This window comes from Hyla sarda, chromosome 12, assembly GCF_029499605.1.
Source record: "Hyla sarda isolate aHylSar1 chromosome 12, aHylSar1.hap1, whole genome shotgun sequence".
Classification (NCBI taxonomy): domain Eukaryota; kingdom Metazoa; phylum Chordata; class Amphibia; order Anura; family Hylidae; genus Hyla; species Hyla sarda.
The window spans coordinates 36,532,229-36,548,887 of NC_079200.1; the positions used below are offsets into that span (position 1 = coordinate 36,532,229).

General features: G+C 43.3%; 1 protein-coding gene across 2 annotated transcripts in view; it reads left to right on the forward strand.

Moving 5' to 3' along the window:
* Positions 1–16,659, forward strand: part of SLC4A1 (solute carrier family 4 member 1 (Diego blood group)) — a 64,201-nt gene that overhangs the window by 9,298 nt on the left and 38,244 nt on the right. Inside the window, exons 4-5 of one of the 2 annotated variants that reach the window (XM_056547549.1) lie at positions 3,223–3,274; positions 3,694–3,791. The exons of the other annotated variant lie outside the window; for it this stretch is intronic. Coding sequence (XP_056403524.1) covers positions 3,223–3,274; positions 3,694–3,791 — 150 coding nt within the window. The remainder of the gene's footprint in view (positions 1–3,222; positions 3,275–3,693; positions 3,792–16,659) is intronic. 2 annotated transcript variants of the gene reach the window in all.

A 16,659-nucleotide genomic window follows, 5' to 3' on the forward strand; every position in this document is an offset into this window, starting at 1 on the left:
ACATTACTTATCCTGTACTGATCCTAAGTTATATCCTGTATTATACTCCAGAGCTGTACTCACTATTCTGCTGGTGTGGTCACTGTATACATACATTACATTACTTATCCTGTACTGATCCTGCGTTATCTCCTGTATTATACTCCAGAGCTGCACTCACTATTCTGCTGGTGTGGTCACTGTGTACATACATTACATTACTTGTCCTGTACTGATCCTGAGTTATATCCTGTATTATACTCCAGAGCTGCACTCACTATTCTGCTGGTGTGGTCACTGTATACATACATTACTTATCCTGTACTGATCCTGAGTTATATTTCATTGCAGTCCAGAGCTGCCACGTATATATTAGAAACTAGGGAGCATCACCTTAGTTAATTGCTTCCTTAGGAGACTAGGTAAGTGACCTGCTACTTCCATGGAAAGTAATGTAATGCCATGCCTTTACTGCAATGGATAGATTTTTCACAATGGGTGCCACCCATCGGACAAAATCTCACTATTTCAGTGAATGCAAGGTCACATTACATCACTTACCCTGTATTGATCCTGAGTTATATCCTGTATTATATTCCAGAGCTGCACTCACTATTCTGCTGGTGGAGCCACTATGTACATACATTACTTATCCTGTACTGATCCTGAGTTATATCCTGTATTATATTCCAGAGCTGTACTCACTATTCTGCTACATTACTCATCCTGTACTGTTGCCGAGTTAATGTCTGTATTATACTCCAGTACCACTTTAACTTTTAATTTCTTTCTTTAATTATTTTTTATTTTTATTTTTTTTGGGGGGGGGGGGGGCGGGGTGCAATTTTCTGGCCTTGCCCTGGGCGCAAAAGGAGCTAGCTACAGCTCTACCTGGAGACAGATGGGAAGCGTTTTTTGAAAGAAATTAGCTGTGTTTTTTCTATTCCTGGATAACCCCTTTAAGCCACAACCCTTGTGAAGTGAGGCATAAAAGGTATCTACAAATTCGGTATAAGGCAAGGCCATCAGTATTTGCAATGGTAACGCTGTACTTAATATTGATTGACTTATGCCATAGGCTCCTAAAGGGATTGTGCCATTTCATAATTTATCAACAGGATTTCTAGAATGGAGGTCCCAATGGTCCAGTGTGCACAATGATTCTCCATTCACTTTCTATGGGCTGATGAAGATAGCCAAGTACACTTGAATATCTTTGGAAGTCCCATAGACAATGGAAAGCAGTGCACACACATGACCTTCACTCCATTCCAATGGAAGACTCAAGACCCCTGTTCTTGAAATCACCAGGGTATCAGCAGTCACCCTCACCCCCTCTTGATCATATACTAACTCTACTAAGCCTCTACATCTGTTAATATAGCGTTTATAATGTTGACAAACACATTGGGGAGGGGAGTTAGATAACACCACTGTGTGTTGTTAAAGGGAACCCGTCATCACTTTCATGCTTCCTGAACCACAAGTCATTGTTATGGTCCCACAACAACTACTCCCCACCCTACAGGCATTAAATAATAGATCTCTTCCTATACCCAAACAGGGAGACATCTATCAGTCAAGGCTAGCAGGGCGGGGAGAAGCTGCATGGACTGCCCAATGACTTCTTGTTCCAGCAGCATTTAGTTGATGACTGGTTCCCTTTAATATAAAACACTCCATGATCTAAAAGGACAAAGGACACTATAAAATGGGTTTGCCAATGAGCCACCCCAATCTATTTTCACAGGTTGACCACACACATTAAGTGTAAACTTCTTTAAAGGGGTTATCCAGGAAAAAAACTTTTTTTTATATACATCAACTGGCTCCAGAGAGTTAAACAGATTTGTAAATTACTTCTATTAAGAAATCTTAATCCTTTCAGTACTTATGAGCTTCTGAAGTTAAGGTTGTTCTTTCCTGTCTAAGTGCTCTCTGATGACACCTGTCTCGGGAAACGCCCAGTTTAGAAGCAAATCCCCATAGCAAACCTCTTCTAAACTGGGCGTTTCCCGAGACAGGTGTCATCAGAGAGCACTTAGACAGAAAAGAACAACCTTAACTTCAGAAGCTCATAAGTACTGAAAGGATTAAGATTTCTTAATAGAAGTAATTTACAAATCTGTTTAACTTTCTGGAGCCAGTTGAGATATATAAAAAAGTTTTTGCTTGGAATATCCCTTTAATATTCAAGGGGTTTCAGTTGAATGTCTGATAGGTGGGATCCTACCTCTGCAGCTTCCATAGGATCACCTGATCCTTAAATGTGGCATATGCTTTGCTTGACTTTAAAGGGGTATTCTGCTCACAGACATGTTATCCTCCTATCCAAAGGATACAGGTTCTGATGTCTGATCATGGGGGTCCTCCCCCCCGATATCCATGCAGCACATGGCACTCTAAACAATATATTTAGAACGCTGAGTTTGGGTGGCCGGAGACGTGACATCACGCCATGCCCCCTTGTGACAAAACACCACGCCCTCTCCATTCATGTTTATGGAAGGGGCGTGACGCCCTCTCAGACATGAATGGAGGGCGGGACCCCCATGATCAGACTTCTTATCCCCTATCCTTTAGATATGGAAAAGATGTCTGTACGCAGAATACCCCTTTAATGTCATGTGATAAATTCTCTGCTTTATATACTGACACTTCCTTAAACGTCTGCCAAGGATGATAGCGTGTTTTCAGACCAGCCTTGTGAACATCTATGCTCCTTCCATTTTTATTCACCAAAAACCTGGGATGGTGTCAAACAACAAAATATAGTGGGTGGGAAGGATTCAATTTTTGCTGAAAATAGAAGGAAGGAAGAAAGGATCTCCTTAAAATATTCATGGCAAGGCACGTTATTGACTTCTGAATTGTAGCACACGGTGCAGTTTGATGACAGGGGCCGTGGTGACTGTGATGTGGGCTTAGGGGGGAGGTGGTAACATATGATGGGGCCATTCACACACACAGGGAATAAGAATACAGTATTATATATATATTAACAGCAGTTTGTTCACAGTTTTCTATCAATTGAATATTTTCTACACTACAAACAAAAAATATATATGTTAGAAACTAAGTTAAAAATGTTTTCTGTACAGTTCCTACCAATCAAAGTAAAAAAGAATCCCAACGAACAGTTTTCCCATCTCAGTTTATTGACTGTGTTTGAAGGTTGCCCGAGACCATATCACTGGTTCTCAGGTTCAGGACATAATATAGTATAGTCTTTGCTTTGTGTAGGCCAAATCCAACAGGCGGAGAAGAGGAGGCCAAAATTTTACAAATACTTTAGGTGAGTTTTCATGCCGTTTTAACACTAGTAATACTAAAAAATATCCCTCCAAATGGAAGCTATGACTACTAATTTCGGAAAGTAGGGTGAAAAATTGTTACCACAGCCATCCTGCCTAGGATCAATGTTTTCCTACCACCTAAACCTACTTTATCTTTATTTAATCAGTGTAAGGTACCAACAGGATTACAATATTTCTTAGTACCCATTTTTTTCTTCTTAATTCTAATGCTTCTGGAAGTTGTAGAAACCCCTACCAGATACATTACATGTCATTGCCTTAAAACAGAAAAATTAAGATGGGGCAGGGTAGGCCCAAAGACACCAAAAACTGGGGCATTGGGGAGGGGGGGGGTCCAAAAACACCCAAAACGAGATATTACAATCTCCTGCTCTCCTCCTGTGAGTCTGTTTTTCAGACACTCAACAGATTGGAGGATCCGTGGATCATATAATCTGGAAAGGAGAAGGCAGATGGAAGAAAAAGGGCAGGGAGGACGATACCGAGGGAGAAAAAGTAGGTGGATTCTATCATTTGGACCTACCTTCAGGGGATTGGGTTATAGCTTGGCAAGGACTAGTGGTCATGCTTGTTCTGGATTCAGAGATGAGCTCTGTATGGCAACACTTTAAACAGTCTTGTCCCAGGTTCTTATATAACAAGGTTTGAGTACCTTGACCCACGACTACCTATGGCAGTGTAAGGGTCTATTCACATGGCGGAATTTCCACCTCAAAATGAAAGCTTAATACACTTCTATGGGCATCCGCACTCCCGTTGACACTTCGGAATTTCCGCTAGTGCGGATGCCCATAGAAGTGTATTGGGCTTTCATTTTGAGGTGGAATTCCACTGGCATGTGAATAGACCCTAAGGCTCCTTTCACACTGCCATTATGACAAGGCAGCGTGACGCCCGTCAGGGGCCCCATAGTACGAACCCCATAATAGTAAATTGGAGCCATCAGGACCGTTGTGCCCCATCGAAAGAACGGTCGTTAAAGGCACAAAAAAATAAATAAAATAAAAAAAGAGACTTTAATGCCCTTAGAGACTTTAGTTTGAAAGGGACCTTAAAATGTAATATAAAATATAATAATAAATCCGTTTTATATGCTATATTCATGAGGGCTTAAAATCACAGCATAAATCAAAGCATAAAGGACCTTCAAGTAATTTACTTAGAAATTCCCCAAAAACATGACCTGGTGACATTGTAGGACCTGAGGAATGTTTACAATATACATAGTTATGTACACCTTTCAGGAGCAGGAGGCAAACCATAAAAAAAATAAAAATAAAATAAATAAAGTCTCCTTGTACAAGTAAGCAGCCATAGGCTATGTTTCCACTTGTTTTTTTTAGTGTGCATTTACCCCCCCCAAAAAAATGCCAAAACGGCCCCCATGGCATTTCTGTCATTTAAAAAAGCTGTGGCCAGATGTTAGCTGTAAATCAATGTGAAATCGCACAATTCTTTTTCCACTTTGCGTTTTTCAATTTGGCGTTTTTTTTTTTTTTTTTTTATCCTTTTTTTTATTTTATTTCATTTTTTATCTTTTGGCTGTTTTGCAAAGTTGTAGCATGTTGAGCCTATGGCATTTTTTTCTCCCTGAAATTGTGGCATATTTCTCCCATGGAAGTCTATGGGAGTAAAAAAAAAAAAAAACGCCAAGAAAAACGACATGTGGGTTTTAACTTTGGCGTTTTTTATTCTTTTTTGGATCCCAAAAAAATGATTGAGATACTTTTTTTTTAAAATTTCGTAGGGTACCATTAAAAAAATATATATATTATAAAAGATACAGTAGTGATTTTAATAGATTTTTTATTTAAAAAAAAAACTAAGTCGAAACTTAGCCTTAAAGGGGTAGTCCACTGGAATATTTTTAAATTTTTTTTTTAAAATCAACTGATGACAGAAAGTTTATTTGTAAATTACTTTTATTATAAAATGTTTAATCCTTCTAGTACTTATAAGCTTCTGTATGCTCCACAGGAAGTTCTTTTCTTTTTGAATTTCCTTTCTGTCTGACCCCAGTGCTCTGTGCTGACACCTCTGTCCATTTCAGGAACTGTCCAGAGCAGGAGAAGTTTGCTATGGGGATTTGCTCCGACTCTGCACAGTTCCTAAAATGGACAGAGGTGTCAGCAGAGAGCACTGTGGTCAGACAGAAAGGAAATTCAAAAAGAAGCTTAGAAGTACTAGAAGGATTAAGATTTAAGATTTTTTAATAGAAGTAATTTACAAGTCTGTTTAACTTTCTGGCACCAGTTGATTTTAAAAAAAAAAATAATAATGTTTTCCAGCGGAGTACCCCTTTAACTCCTTGGGGACGAAGGGCGTATGCATATGCCCTCGCGTCCCGTCACTTAAGGACGGAGGGCGAATCCATACGCCCTCGGCATTTCCGATCACTGCCGCTCGCCGGGCGGTGATCGGACCGGGATGCCTGCTGATATCTATCAGCAGGCATCCCGTGGCAATGCCTAGGGGGGTCCTGAGACCCCCCCATATCGGCGATCGCAGCAAGTCGCAGGTCAATTCAGACCTGCGATTTGCGCGATCCGGGCAAATCAGGTCACTGGTGACCCGATCTCCCGGAAAATAAGCGTGATCGGAGCTGTCAGAGACAGCTCCGACCAGCCTAAAGTATAGGAGCGAGGTGGCAATGTTGCCACCCCCTCCAATCCCCTGCCATTGGTCGGTCAGGCTGACCACCAATGGCAGGAGGGGGGCGGGGGGTTACAGTTCATTTCCCCCCGCTCTGCGCACCGATCGAAGTCGGTAAAGAGCGGGGGGAACACGGGCGGTGAGGGGGAGGGTATGGCCCGGCTTACCCGGACCGGAGGAGGCGGCTCAGGAACAAGCGGCGCGAGCAGGAGGAGCGGAGGCCGGAAAGTGCGGCTGAGAAGGCTGCAGTGAAGATCGCGATAAGTGATCTTCACTGTGGCCTTCTAAAAGCTGCAAAACTACAACTGTGTAGTGGTCTCTAAACTGTGGTCCTCCAGATGTTGCAAAACTACAACTCCCAGCATGCACTGACTGTCTGGGCATGCTGGCAGTTGTAGTTTTGCAACATCTGAAGTGGCACAGTTTGGAGACCACTATATGGTGGTCTCCAAACTGTAGCCCTCCAGATGTTGCAAAACTACAACTCCCAGCATGCCCAGACAGTCAGGGATGCTGGGCGTGTAGTTCTGCAATATCTGGCCCTTCAGATGTTGTAGAACTACAACTCCCAGCATGCCTGGACAGTCTGGGCATGCTTGGAGTTGTACTTTTGCAACATCTGGAGGGCTACAGTTTGGAGGCCACTGTTCTTCCCCAGTTGTTGCATAACTACAACTGCTAGCATGCCCAGACTGTCCAGGCATGCTGGGAGTTGTAGTTCTGCAACATCTGAAGGGCCAGATATTTCAGAACTACACGCCCAGCATCCCTGACTGTACGGGCATGCTGGGAATTGTAGTTTTGCAACAGCTGTGGGCACACTGGTTGGGAAACACTGAGCTAGAGTCTGTTTCCTAACTCAGTGATTCCAACCCGTGTGCCTCCAGCTGTTGCAAAACTACAACTCCCAGAGTGCACTGACAGACCGTACATGCTGAAAGTTGTAGTCTTGCAACAGCTGGAGGCACATAGGTTGGAATCACTGAGCTAGAGTCTGTTTTCTAACTCAGTGGTTCCCCACCAGTGTGCCTACAGCTGTTGTAAAACTACAACTCCCAGCATGTACGGTCTGTCAGTGCATTCTGAGAGTTGTCATTTTGCCACAGCTGAAGGTTTGGGGCACCCCCCCATGTGAATGTACAGGGTACATTCACACAGGCGGGTTTACAGTGGGTTTCCTTCAAGGAAACTTACTGTGAACCCCTGCCTGTGTGAATGTACCCTAAAAACACTACACTACACTAACAAATAATAAAAAGTAAAACACTACACATACACCCCCTTACACGTCACCCCCCCCCCCCCCCCAATAAAAATGAAAAATGTCTCATAAGGCAGTGTTTCCTAAACAGCCTCCAGCTGTGGCAAAACCACAACTCCCAGTGTTGCCGGACAGCCATAGACTGTCCTGGCAGGCTGGGAGTCTTGCAACAGCTGGAGGCACCCTGTGGGAGGCACTGCTGTAGGGTTTTTTGTGGAGACAAGCCCCATCCTTGTAACCGGGTCCACCCCTACTGCAAATTCCTTATTCAGGCCTCAAATGCGCATGGCGCTCTCTTACTTCAGAGCCCTGTCGTATTTCAAGGCAACAGTTTAGGGCCACATATGGGGTATCTCCGTACTCGGGAGAAATTGTGTCACAAATTTTGGGGGGATTTTTCTCCCATTACCCTTTGTAGAAATGGTAAATTTGGGAGAAAAACCTGCACTTTAGTGAAAAATTTTTTTTTTTCATTTACACATCCGAATTTAACGAAAAGTCGTCAAACACCTGTGGGGTGTTAAGGCTCACTGGACCCCTTGTTACGTGCCTTGAGGGGTGTAGTTTCCAAAATAGTATGCCATGTGTTTTTTTTTTTGCTGTTCTGGCACCATAGGGGCTTCCTAAATGCGACATGCCCCCAAAAACCATTTCAGCAAAACTCACTCTCCAAAATCCCATTGTCGCTCCTTCCCTTCTGAGCCCTCTACTGCGCCCGCCGAACACTTGACATACACATATGAGGTATTTCCATACTCGAGAGAAATTGGGCTACACATTTTGGGGGGCTTTTTCTCCTTTTACGCCTTGTAAAATTTCAAAAACTGGGTCTACAAGATCATGCGAGTGTAAAAAATTAAGATTTAGAATTTTCTCCTTCACTTTGCTGCTATTCCTGTGAAACACCTAAAGGGTTAACACACTTACTGAATGTCATTTTGAATACTTTGAGGGGTGCAGTTTTTATAATGGGGTCATTTATGGGGTATTTCTAATATGAAGGCCCTTCAAATCCACTTCAAAACTGACCTGGCCCCTAAAAAATTCCGATTTAGAAAATTTTGTGAAAAATTGGAAAATTGCTTCTGAACTTTGAAGCCCTCTGATGTTTTCCAAAAGTAAAAACATCTCAACTTTATGACGCAAACATAAAGTAGACATATTGTATATGTGAACCAAAATATTATTTATTTAGAATGTTTATTTTCCTTACAAGCAGAGAGCTTCAAAGTTAGAAAAATGCAAAATTTTCAATTTTTTCATCAAATTTTGGAATTTTTCACCAAGAAATGATGCAAGTATCGACAAAAATTTACCACTAACATAAAGCAGAATATGTCACGAAAAAACAATCTCGGAAACAGAATGAAAAGTAAAAGCATCCCAGAGTTATTAATGCTTAAAGTGACAGTGGTCAGAATTGAAAAAAATGCTCCCGTCCTTAGGGTTATAATGGGCTTGGTCCCCAAGGAGTTAAGGCTAGGTTTTCACTAGTTTTTTTAATGCAAAAATCCTTGAGTCACATGATGAAAGAATCGCACGACTTGTCATGATAAAAATGAAGAAAAAAAACCCAGATAAAAAAAAAAAACACTATTTAATTTTTTTTTTTAAATAATTAAAAAAATAAAAAAATTAAATAAAATTAAAAAAGCACAAAAACTGCATTTTGGGAGGGCAAAACAGGGCAGTTTTTGGTGGCATTTTTTATGGTTAAAAAAAGGCTAGAAAAAAAAACGGGTAGATCAAGAGGAAACATTCAGCTGATAACTTATGTGTATGACTAGCTTATTACTAGATTATTTCAATCTTTCCATCCATGCATTATCCATGTAGCCCCATACACAGGGCTGTTCTGCAGCTCCACATAACCTCCATATTGTACGAACTCTCATTTTATATGGTGCCTAAAGAGATCTAAGGCCTCATTCACATCACTGTCAGACCTCTGTTCACCGGATCTGTTAAAGGGGTACTCCGGTGCTTACACATCTTATCCCCTATCCAAAGGATAGGGCATAAATTGCCTGATCGCGGGAGTCCCATTGCTGGGGACCCCTGGGATCTTGCACGCGTCACCCCGTTTGTAATCAGTCCCCCGAGCGTGTTCGCTCCGGGACTGATTACGGGCAATCACCAGGCCGGAGGCATGTGACGTCACGCCTCCGCCCCGTGTGACCTCATGCTCCGCCACTCAATGCAAGCCTACGGGAGGGGGCGTGATAGCTGTCACACCCCCTCCCGTAGGCTTGCATTGAGGGGCGGAGCGTGACGTCACACGGGGGCGGAGGCGTGACGTCACACGCCGCCGGCCCGGTGGTCGCCCGTAATCAGACCCGGAGCGAACACGCTCGGGGAACTGATTACAAACGGGGTGCCGCGTGCAAGATCCCGGGGGTCCCCAGCTGCGAGACTCCCGCGATCAGGCATCTTATCCCCTATCCTTTGGATAGGGGATAAGATATGTAAGCATCGGAGTACCCCTTTAATATAGCAGGTCTTGAGTGAAGGAAAAAGAATGCTGCAGACCAGTTTTTTTTTTTGCTCAAATCCTGCAAAGCAGCAGACAGAAAACCAGACAGACCCCATTTAAGTCAATGGGATCTGTGGGGATTTGTTGGTGTCCATTGTGCAACGCACCGTCCAGATCAGTTTTTTCTACCAGAAACGTACTCCGTGACAGAGCTCTGACGCAGATGTGAACTTCTTAAGATGTTAAATCAAATATTGTCTAATGAGGATCTTGTCCTTCAGAAGAATTGCTTCAAAGAGAGACAACCTGCATAATAATAATAGTAATAATAATAATAATAATAATAATGCCATTTTACAGCACAATATGGAATTACTATTGATCTGTAGCATAGTGCCATAAAAACCTCTTTCCATTGGCAGTGGAAAGTTCATAAATTTGGCACCAATACCCCCAAGTGTCTTGCACACAAAAAAAAAAAAAAAACGTAAATTTTGCCCTTGTTGCACCCAATTTACAACATAGGGTAACACTCACTCCTTCTGACATAACCACGTCTTGGGACCTACCACTGCAAGTAATGGGACGTACCCCCCCCCCCCCCCCATGAGCCAAGCAGCACACCTAGCACCAGCCTCCATATCAGTTACATTGCTTAGGCTGTTGGCTGTCCAGGAATGCTGAGAGTCGTAGTTTTGCAACAGCTAAAGCGCCATATATTAGAGGGGTATTCCGGGCAAAAACATTGTATCCCCTATCCAAAGGATAGGGGATAAAGTGTCCGATAGCGGGGACTGCGTCTCTAGTTTCGGAAACCTTCAGGTTTCCGGGACTCGGGACGTGACGTTACGCCACGCCCCCTCCATTCATGTCTATGGGAGGGGGCAAGGCAGCATCACGCCCCCTCCCATAGACATGAATGGAGGGGGCATGACGTCATGTCACGTCCCCAGTCTCGGAAACCTGGAGGTTTCCGAAACTGGAGATTCAGCACCTGCATAGAAAGCGGGTGCTGCAGGGAGATTGCAGGGGGTCTCAGCAGCGGGCCCCCTGCGATCCGACATCTTATCCCCTATCCTTTGGATAGGGGATAGAATGTTTTTTTGCCTGGAATACACCTTTAAAGGGGTACTCCGGTGAAAACCTTTTTTCTTTTAAATCAACTGGTGCCAGAAAGTTAAACATATTTGTAAATTCCTTCTATTAAAAAATCTTAATCCTTCCAGTACTTATTAGCTGCTGAATGCTACAGAGGAAATTCCTTTCTTTTTGGAACACTGATGACATCATGAGCACAGTGCTCTCTGCTGACATTCTGTCCATTTTAGCAACCGTGCATAGCAGATGTACGCTTAGGGCAGCATGGTGGCTTAGTGGTTAGCACTGCTGCCTTGCAGTGCTGGGGCCATGGATTCAAATCCCACTAAGGACAACAATAAATGAAGACTTCTTATTATAATAATGTCAGCAGAGAGCACTGTGCTCGTGATGTCAGCAGAGAGCATTCCAAAAAGAAAAGAATTTCCTCTGTAGTATTCAGCAGCTGATAAGTACAGGAAGGATTAAGATTTTTAATAGAAGTAATGTAAAAATCTGTTTATCTTTGCGGAGCCAGTTGATTTAAAAGAAAAAAAGGTTTTCACCAGAGTACCCCTTTAAAGTCCTCTGACTTAGGTCATCCCGAGCTGCTCCTCCCTTTCATAATTACTACTTTCATTAAACCATACAACCACCGTCCCTATATGTTATTAAAATACAATGTTTTAAAAATAACAACCATAATCCTAAAGCCATATATATGATACAATAAATTGTTATAATAATTACTATAAAACCAATATAATTAATTGTGCAAAACATTAAAAAAAAAAACATTCCAAGAATAATTCATATCAATCAATAACAGGGCAAACACTGCCTCTAGCCAAGGGAGGCGCTGGTCAGCCCGACTATCAGATCTATGCGTAGTATGTACATACACCACATCCAGCGTGTTTTCTCCCTTTATATACTGTATATGTATACACACAGCCTGTTTATACTGAGCACATACACCAATGGCTTCACAAGCTGCCTTCAGGTCACAGGACAAGTGGAATGGACGCCCAGGTGATCAATCACTTGTCCTCTTATCAGGGCTCCATAAGGTTATCCTTATAATATGCCTCGCTGATATGTGAAGGCGTCAGGTAGGTTATATACAATTGTGGCACGGAGATTTCCTCCTGTGAGGTTGCAGCCAGCATAGGCAGTGGCGCAGACAGATATATTCATCTCATTACAGCAATGATAAACCGCCTTAGAATATTGCAACAGTTAAAAGGCCTTTTGCTGCTTATTTTAGCCTTCATTGTTCTCCACAATAATCCATACAGCTTTAAAAATAGCAAAATGTGTATAGGGGGTGTTAGCTGAAGGGGGTACAAAGGATGCAGCTGCAGCTAGGCCCAGAGCCTATGGCCATGTTCACACAGCAGAATTTCTGTGTCGTGTTCTGCATTGGAATCCGCTACAGAGATTCTAGAGCAGCAGAGTCTCATTGAATTCAACAGGACGGAATTTCCGTGTCAGATGTTTCCAGTGCGGAAATTCCAATTTCCGTGTCCGCACAAAGAATGAACATGCGGAGTCCGCAATGAGATGGCGCATTCCTGTGCGGTCCTAGAGCGGGCATATTATGCCAGTGCCCTCCAGTTTGTGGAATATCCACACAGAGATTCTCCATGCAGACATTCCGACATGTGAACATAGCCTAAGTGTTCCAGTTTGTTCACCCCTATATGAAGGAACCAGTGCCTAGTATGGGGGTCCTGGTACCAAGCGTTGTACTGGGGCCCTGTGAGGTCTGACTGGCTCCTATGTGTAAAGCTACATTCACAATACGATTTCTTCATACGGCTGTCGGATCCGGGGAGATATTTTTATTTACACTGGCTGCTGCCGTATCCCCGCCAGACATGTACCGCATCTCATTCATTTAAATGTCCGGCGACTAAACCGGATACGGTGCAAAATGAGCTAAGGGTGTATTCACACCACGTTTTGTACATACGGGTGCCGGATCAGGCGGGGGGATTGGCAAACCGGGCACTCCCGTACCGCGGCCGGATCAGCCCGTGACTCCATTTACTTTAATGAGCCGACCGGAGTCAAATGGTGACTCCGGTCGGCTCAGTTTTGACCCGTATGCGATTTCCTGACCGGACCTAAAACCGTAGTATACTACGGTTTTAGGTCCGGTCCAAAACCGGATACGGGTCAAAACTTAGCCGACCGGAGTCACCGTTTGACTCTGGTCAGATCATTAAAGTAAATGGTGTCATGGGCTGATCCAGCCGGGGTACGGGAGCGCTCAGTTTGCCCCTCCCCCCGGCCGAATCCGGCACCCGTATGTACAAAACGTGGTGTGAATGCAGCCTAACTCCAGTCGGCTCCGAATGAGATGCAGCACAGGCATATGGCAGCCATATGAAGAAATCGCAGTGTGAATGCACCCTAACTTGTCGCAAGTTGTTCCCCCCCCCCAGAATTCACAGAAGCAGCAAACCGTAAAAAGCATTTGGTGACCAGATACCTTAGACAGCAGTTTCCATATAACCAAATGGGATTTCAGATCACCCAGGCATTGAAAGTGTCGTCTCCTCTAGGTAAAGCCTGTCTACTTCCATGGATGGCAATGGGTGGAGTGCAGGCTTGTAGACTCTGGTGCCACCAATTAATGCAGATTACTGAAGATACAATTTCACTTTAGGCCGGATTCACACAAGCACTTTAGGCTATGTTCACACACACTAGGCTAGGTTCACACACCATTAGTGCTTCTGTCAGACGTGTCTGTTGCAATCCTGCCGAAAACGGGATATCGAAGTATAGTGTATCGGAGGGCAACATTTATTTCATCAAAACCAGTGTAGAGGAAGAGCGGTGCAGTTGCCCATAGCAACCAATCAGATTGCTTCTTTCATTTTTTACAAGGCCTTTGAAAAATGAAAGAAGCAATCTTATTGGTTGCTATGAGCAACTGGGCAACCTTTATTCTGCACAGGTATTGATAAATATCCCCCATACTGTTCAGGCCGTATGTGCTATTTTAAGCCGACTGGACAACGGAGCATTCTGCGCTTTTGAGTCTGTTTAAAGTAACAAATACATCCTGAACTGAGTTAGGCTGGGTTCCCATTACATTTTCCCCCATACGGGATCGCATACGGCAGGGGAGAGCTAAAAACTTGCGCTCCCGTATGTAATTTGTTTCAATGAGCCGACCGCAGTGAAACGTTCGGTCCGGTCGGCCCATTTTTGCCCCGTACGGGGCAAAAATGGGCCGACCGGACCGAACGTTTCATTGTGGTCGGCTCATTGAAATGAATTACATACGGGAGTGCAAGTTTTTAACTCTCCCCTGCCGTATTCGCTCCCATATGGGGGAAAGCGTAATGGGAACCCAGCCTTACTAGGAGACTTGGTTAAGGCCATTACAACTGAATGGCATCCATTGTTCTCCATTACAGTATATGTCAGAATACTGATGGACAAATCTGAGGGAAACACTAATGCAGTCTGGCCTCACATGCACATTTTTGCAACTTAGGCTAGATCCACACTGCATTTTACCAGTCTGTCAGAAGTATTCGTCAGCATCCAGCGAAGAGCGGGATACTGACATACACTGTACAGAGGGCAATAGATGCCGTTCTTTTCAATGGCCCATACGGGGTCACCTAGCAATTTAAAGTGGACATGACAAGGCAGCAGGAGGTGTTTTGAGTACGCCCAAAATAGTGCATGTGTCCCAAACTGAGTCATTACGGCTAGGTTCACACTGTGGAATTTCTGGGCAGAATTTCTGCCGAAGATCGAGCCGGCGGCACTAGGACCGCACGGACTACATTGCCGTCCCCATAGATGGCAATGCATTTCTTAGCAGATCTCCCACAAGATCCACCCAGAAATTTCTGCCGGCTCGATCTCCGGCAGAAATTCTGCCCAGAAATTCTGCAGTGTGAACCTAGCCTAAGGGGGAGATTAATCCAAACCTGTGCAAAGGAAAAGTTGCCCAGTTGCCCATAGCAACCAATCAGATCGCTTCTTAAATTTTGCAGAGGCCTTGTTAAAAATGAAAGAGTGATCTGATTGGTTGCTATGGGCAACTTTTCCTCTGGACAAGTTTTCATAAATCTCCCCCTAAGTGACTCCATTTGGGCCATTGAAATAATTGGCACTCGCTGGTCTTTGTTACCGTAAACGTAGACATTCCTTTTTCTGTTATAATCTGTTTGCATGCTATATTGTGATTGCAAAATTCTATACTATAACCACACACAGTGGCTAATGGCTGCGCAATTTAGCAGATAAAAGCAGGCAAACTTGTACGGCTATAAACTCTATTATGGGAAAAATATTTGAGCCGGGGGGAGGGGGAGGGGGGGGTGTATAGAGGCACCCATACTCGTTTCGGTCAATAACTATCTTTCCTGATACTCCTATCCATTAAAGGGGTACTCCCGTGGAAAACTTTTTTTTTTTTTTTTTAAATCAACTGGTGCCAGAAAGTTAAACAGATTTGTAAATTACTTATATTAAAAAATCTTAATCCTTCCAGTACTTTTTAGGGGCTATATACTGCAGAGTAAATGCTTTTCTTTTTAGATTTCTCTGATGTCATGACCACAATGCTCTCTGCTGTCCATTTTAGGAACTGTCCAGAGCAGAAGAAAATCCCCATAGCAAACATATGCTGCTCTGGACAGTTCCTAAAATGGACAGCAGAGGTCAGCAGAGAGAACTGTGGTCATGACATCAGAGAAATCTAAAAAGTAAAGCATTTCCTCTGTAGTATATAGCCCCTAAAAAGTACTGGAAGGATTAAGATTTTTTAATAGAAGTAATTTACAAATCTGGCTTTCTGGCATCAGTTGATTAAAAAAAAAAAAAAAGTTTTCCACGGGAGTACCCCTTTAATGCTGGGCTAGGCTGAGCATTCATGCATTCTGAATCGAGAAAGGAGGAGTAAGCTGCTGCAAGACTGGTGGTGGCTTATCTCTCAAAGAACAATAGAATCAGGCAGTTGAAATCCTTCCCTTCCCAACATCATCTGTCATAAGAGCACCAAACACAATGGATTGTTGGACCACTTTCTTCTAATATGAATAGGGGCCTTAATGACCTAAACGCGTCATAGATGCTCTGATGAAGTTGGTTCAGGTGATGAAATCCGCTGTCGGTACGAGACTTGTAGCTGTAAAACATACGCTGCCATAATACGCTTGTCTAAATCCAGCCTAAGCCAGGTTTTTGCAATGGCTGTAAGATTGCTGCAATTTTTTATCTCACAGAGAACATAAATGTTGTGGTAATGTCTAGATTTTACCACAATGCTTGAGTGTCGCTGATGGGGCCTTAATAGTTAAAACCACAGTGAACAATTGCTATAATTTTCAATTCATATACAGTATCATTTTTCTAGTGTATTATTATAAATTCTCTTTGATACAATAAAGGTGTAGAAGAATTTAAGAAACAGCGCCACTTAATTTCATGGCCTGCATCTGGTATTGCAGCTACAGTATCTGTCATCTGTCTAATCCCCAGGAATTAGTAGATTTAACATAGTTGAGGAAGATGTTTTATGGAGGGTGAAAGAGTGAAACTCCTCCACTTTACCCTGAATGTTTACAGTCAGCAGGGGAGAATTGCTGGGTGATTTAGTGTAAACACCGGCTGGATGAGTGACAGGATAACTTGGTTATTGGGACAACTAAGAGATGTGTGCCTATTGGTCAGAATTTGGCAGAAGTAGGGGTGCCACCAAATAAAAGGTGCAAAGTGTCACCCTGTCTTTTTTGCTCATCTCCTCTGAGGATGCTGCACAGGTGAGATAGGGGATCCACCAATTCTTGTCAATGCTTTGGTCTGGTCACATCTTATAGGACACCATCAGGGTTAAATAGAGATAGACAGATACAATATCTAATCTC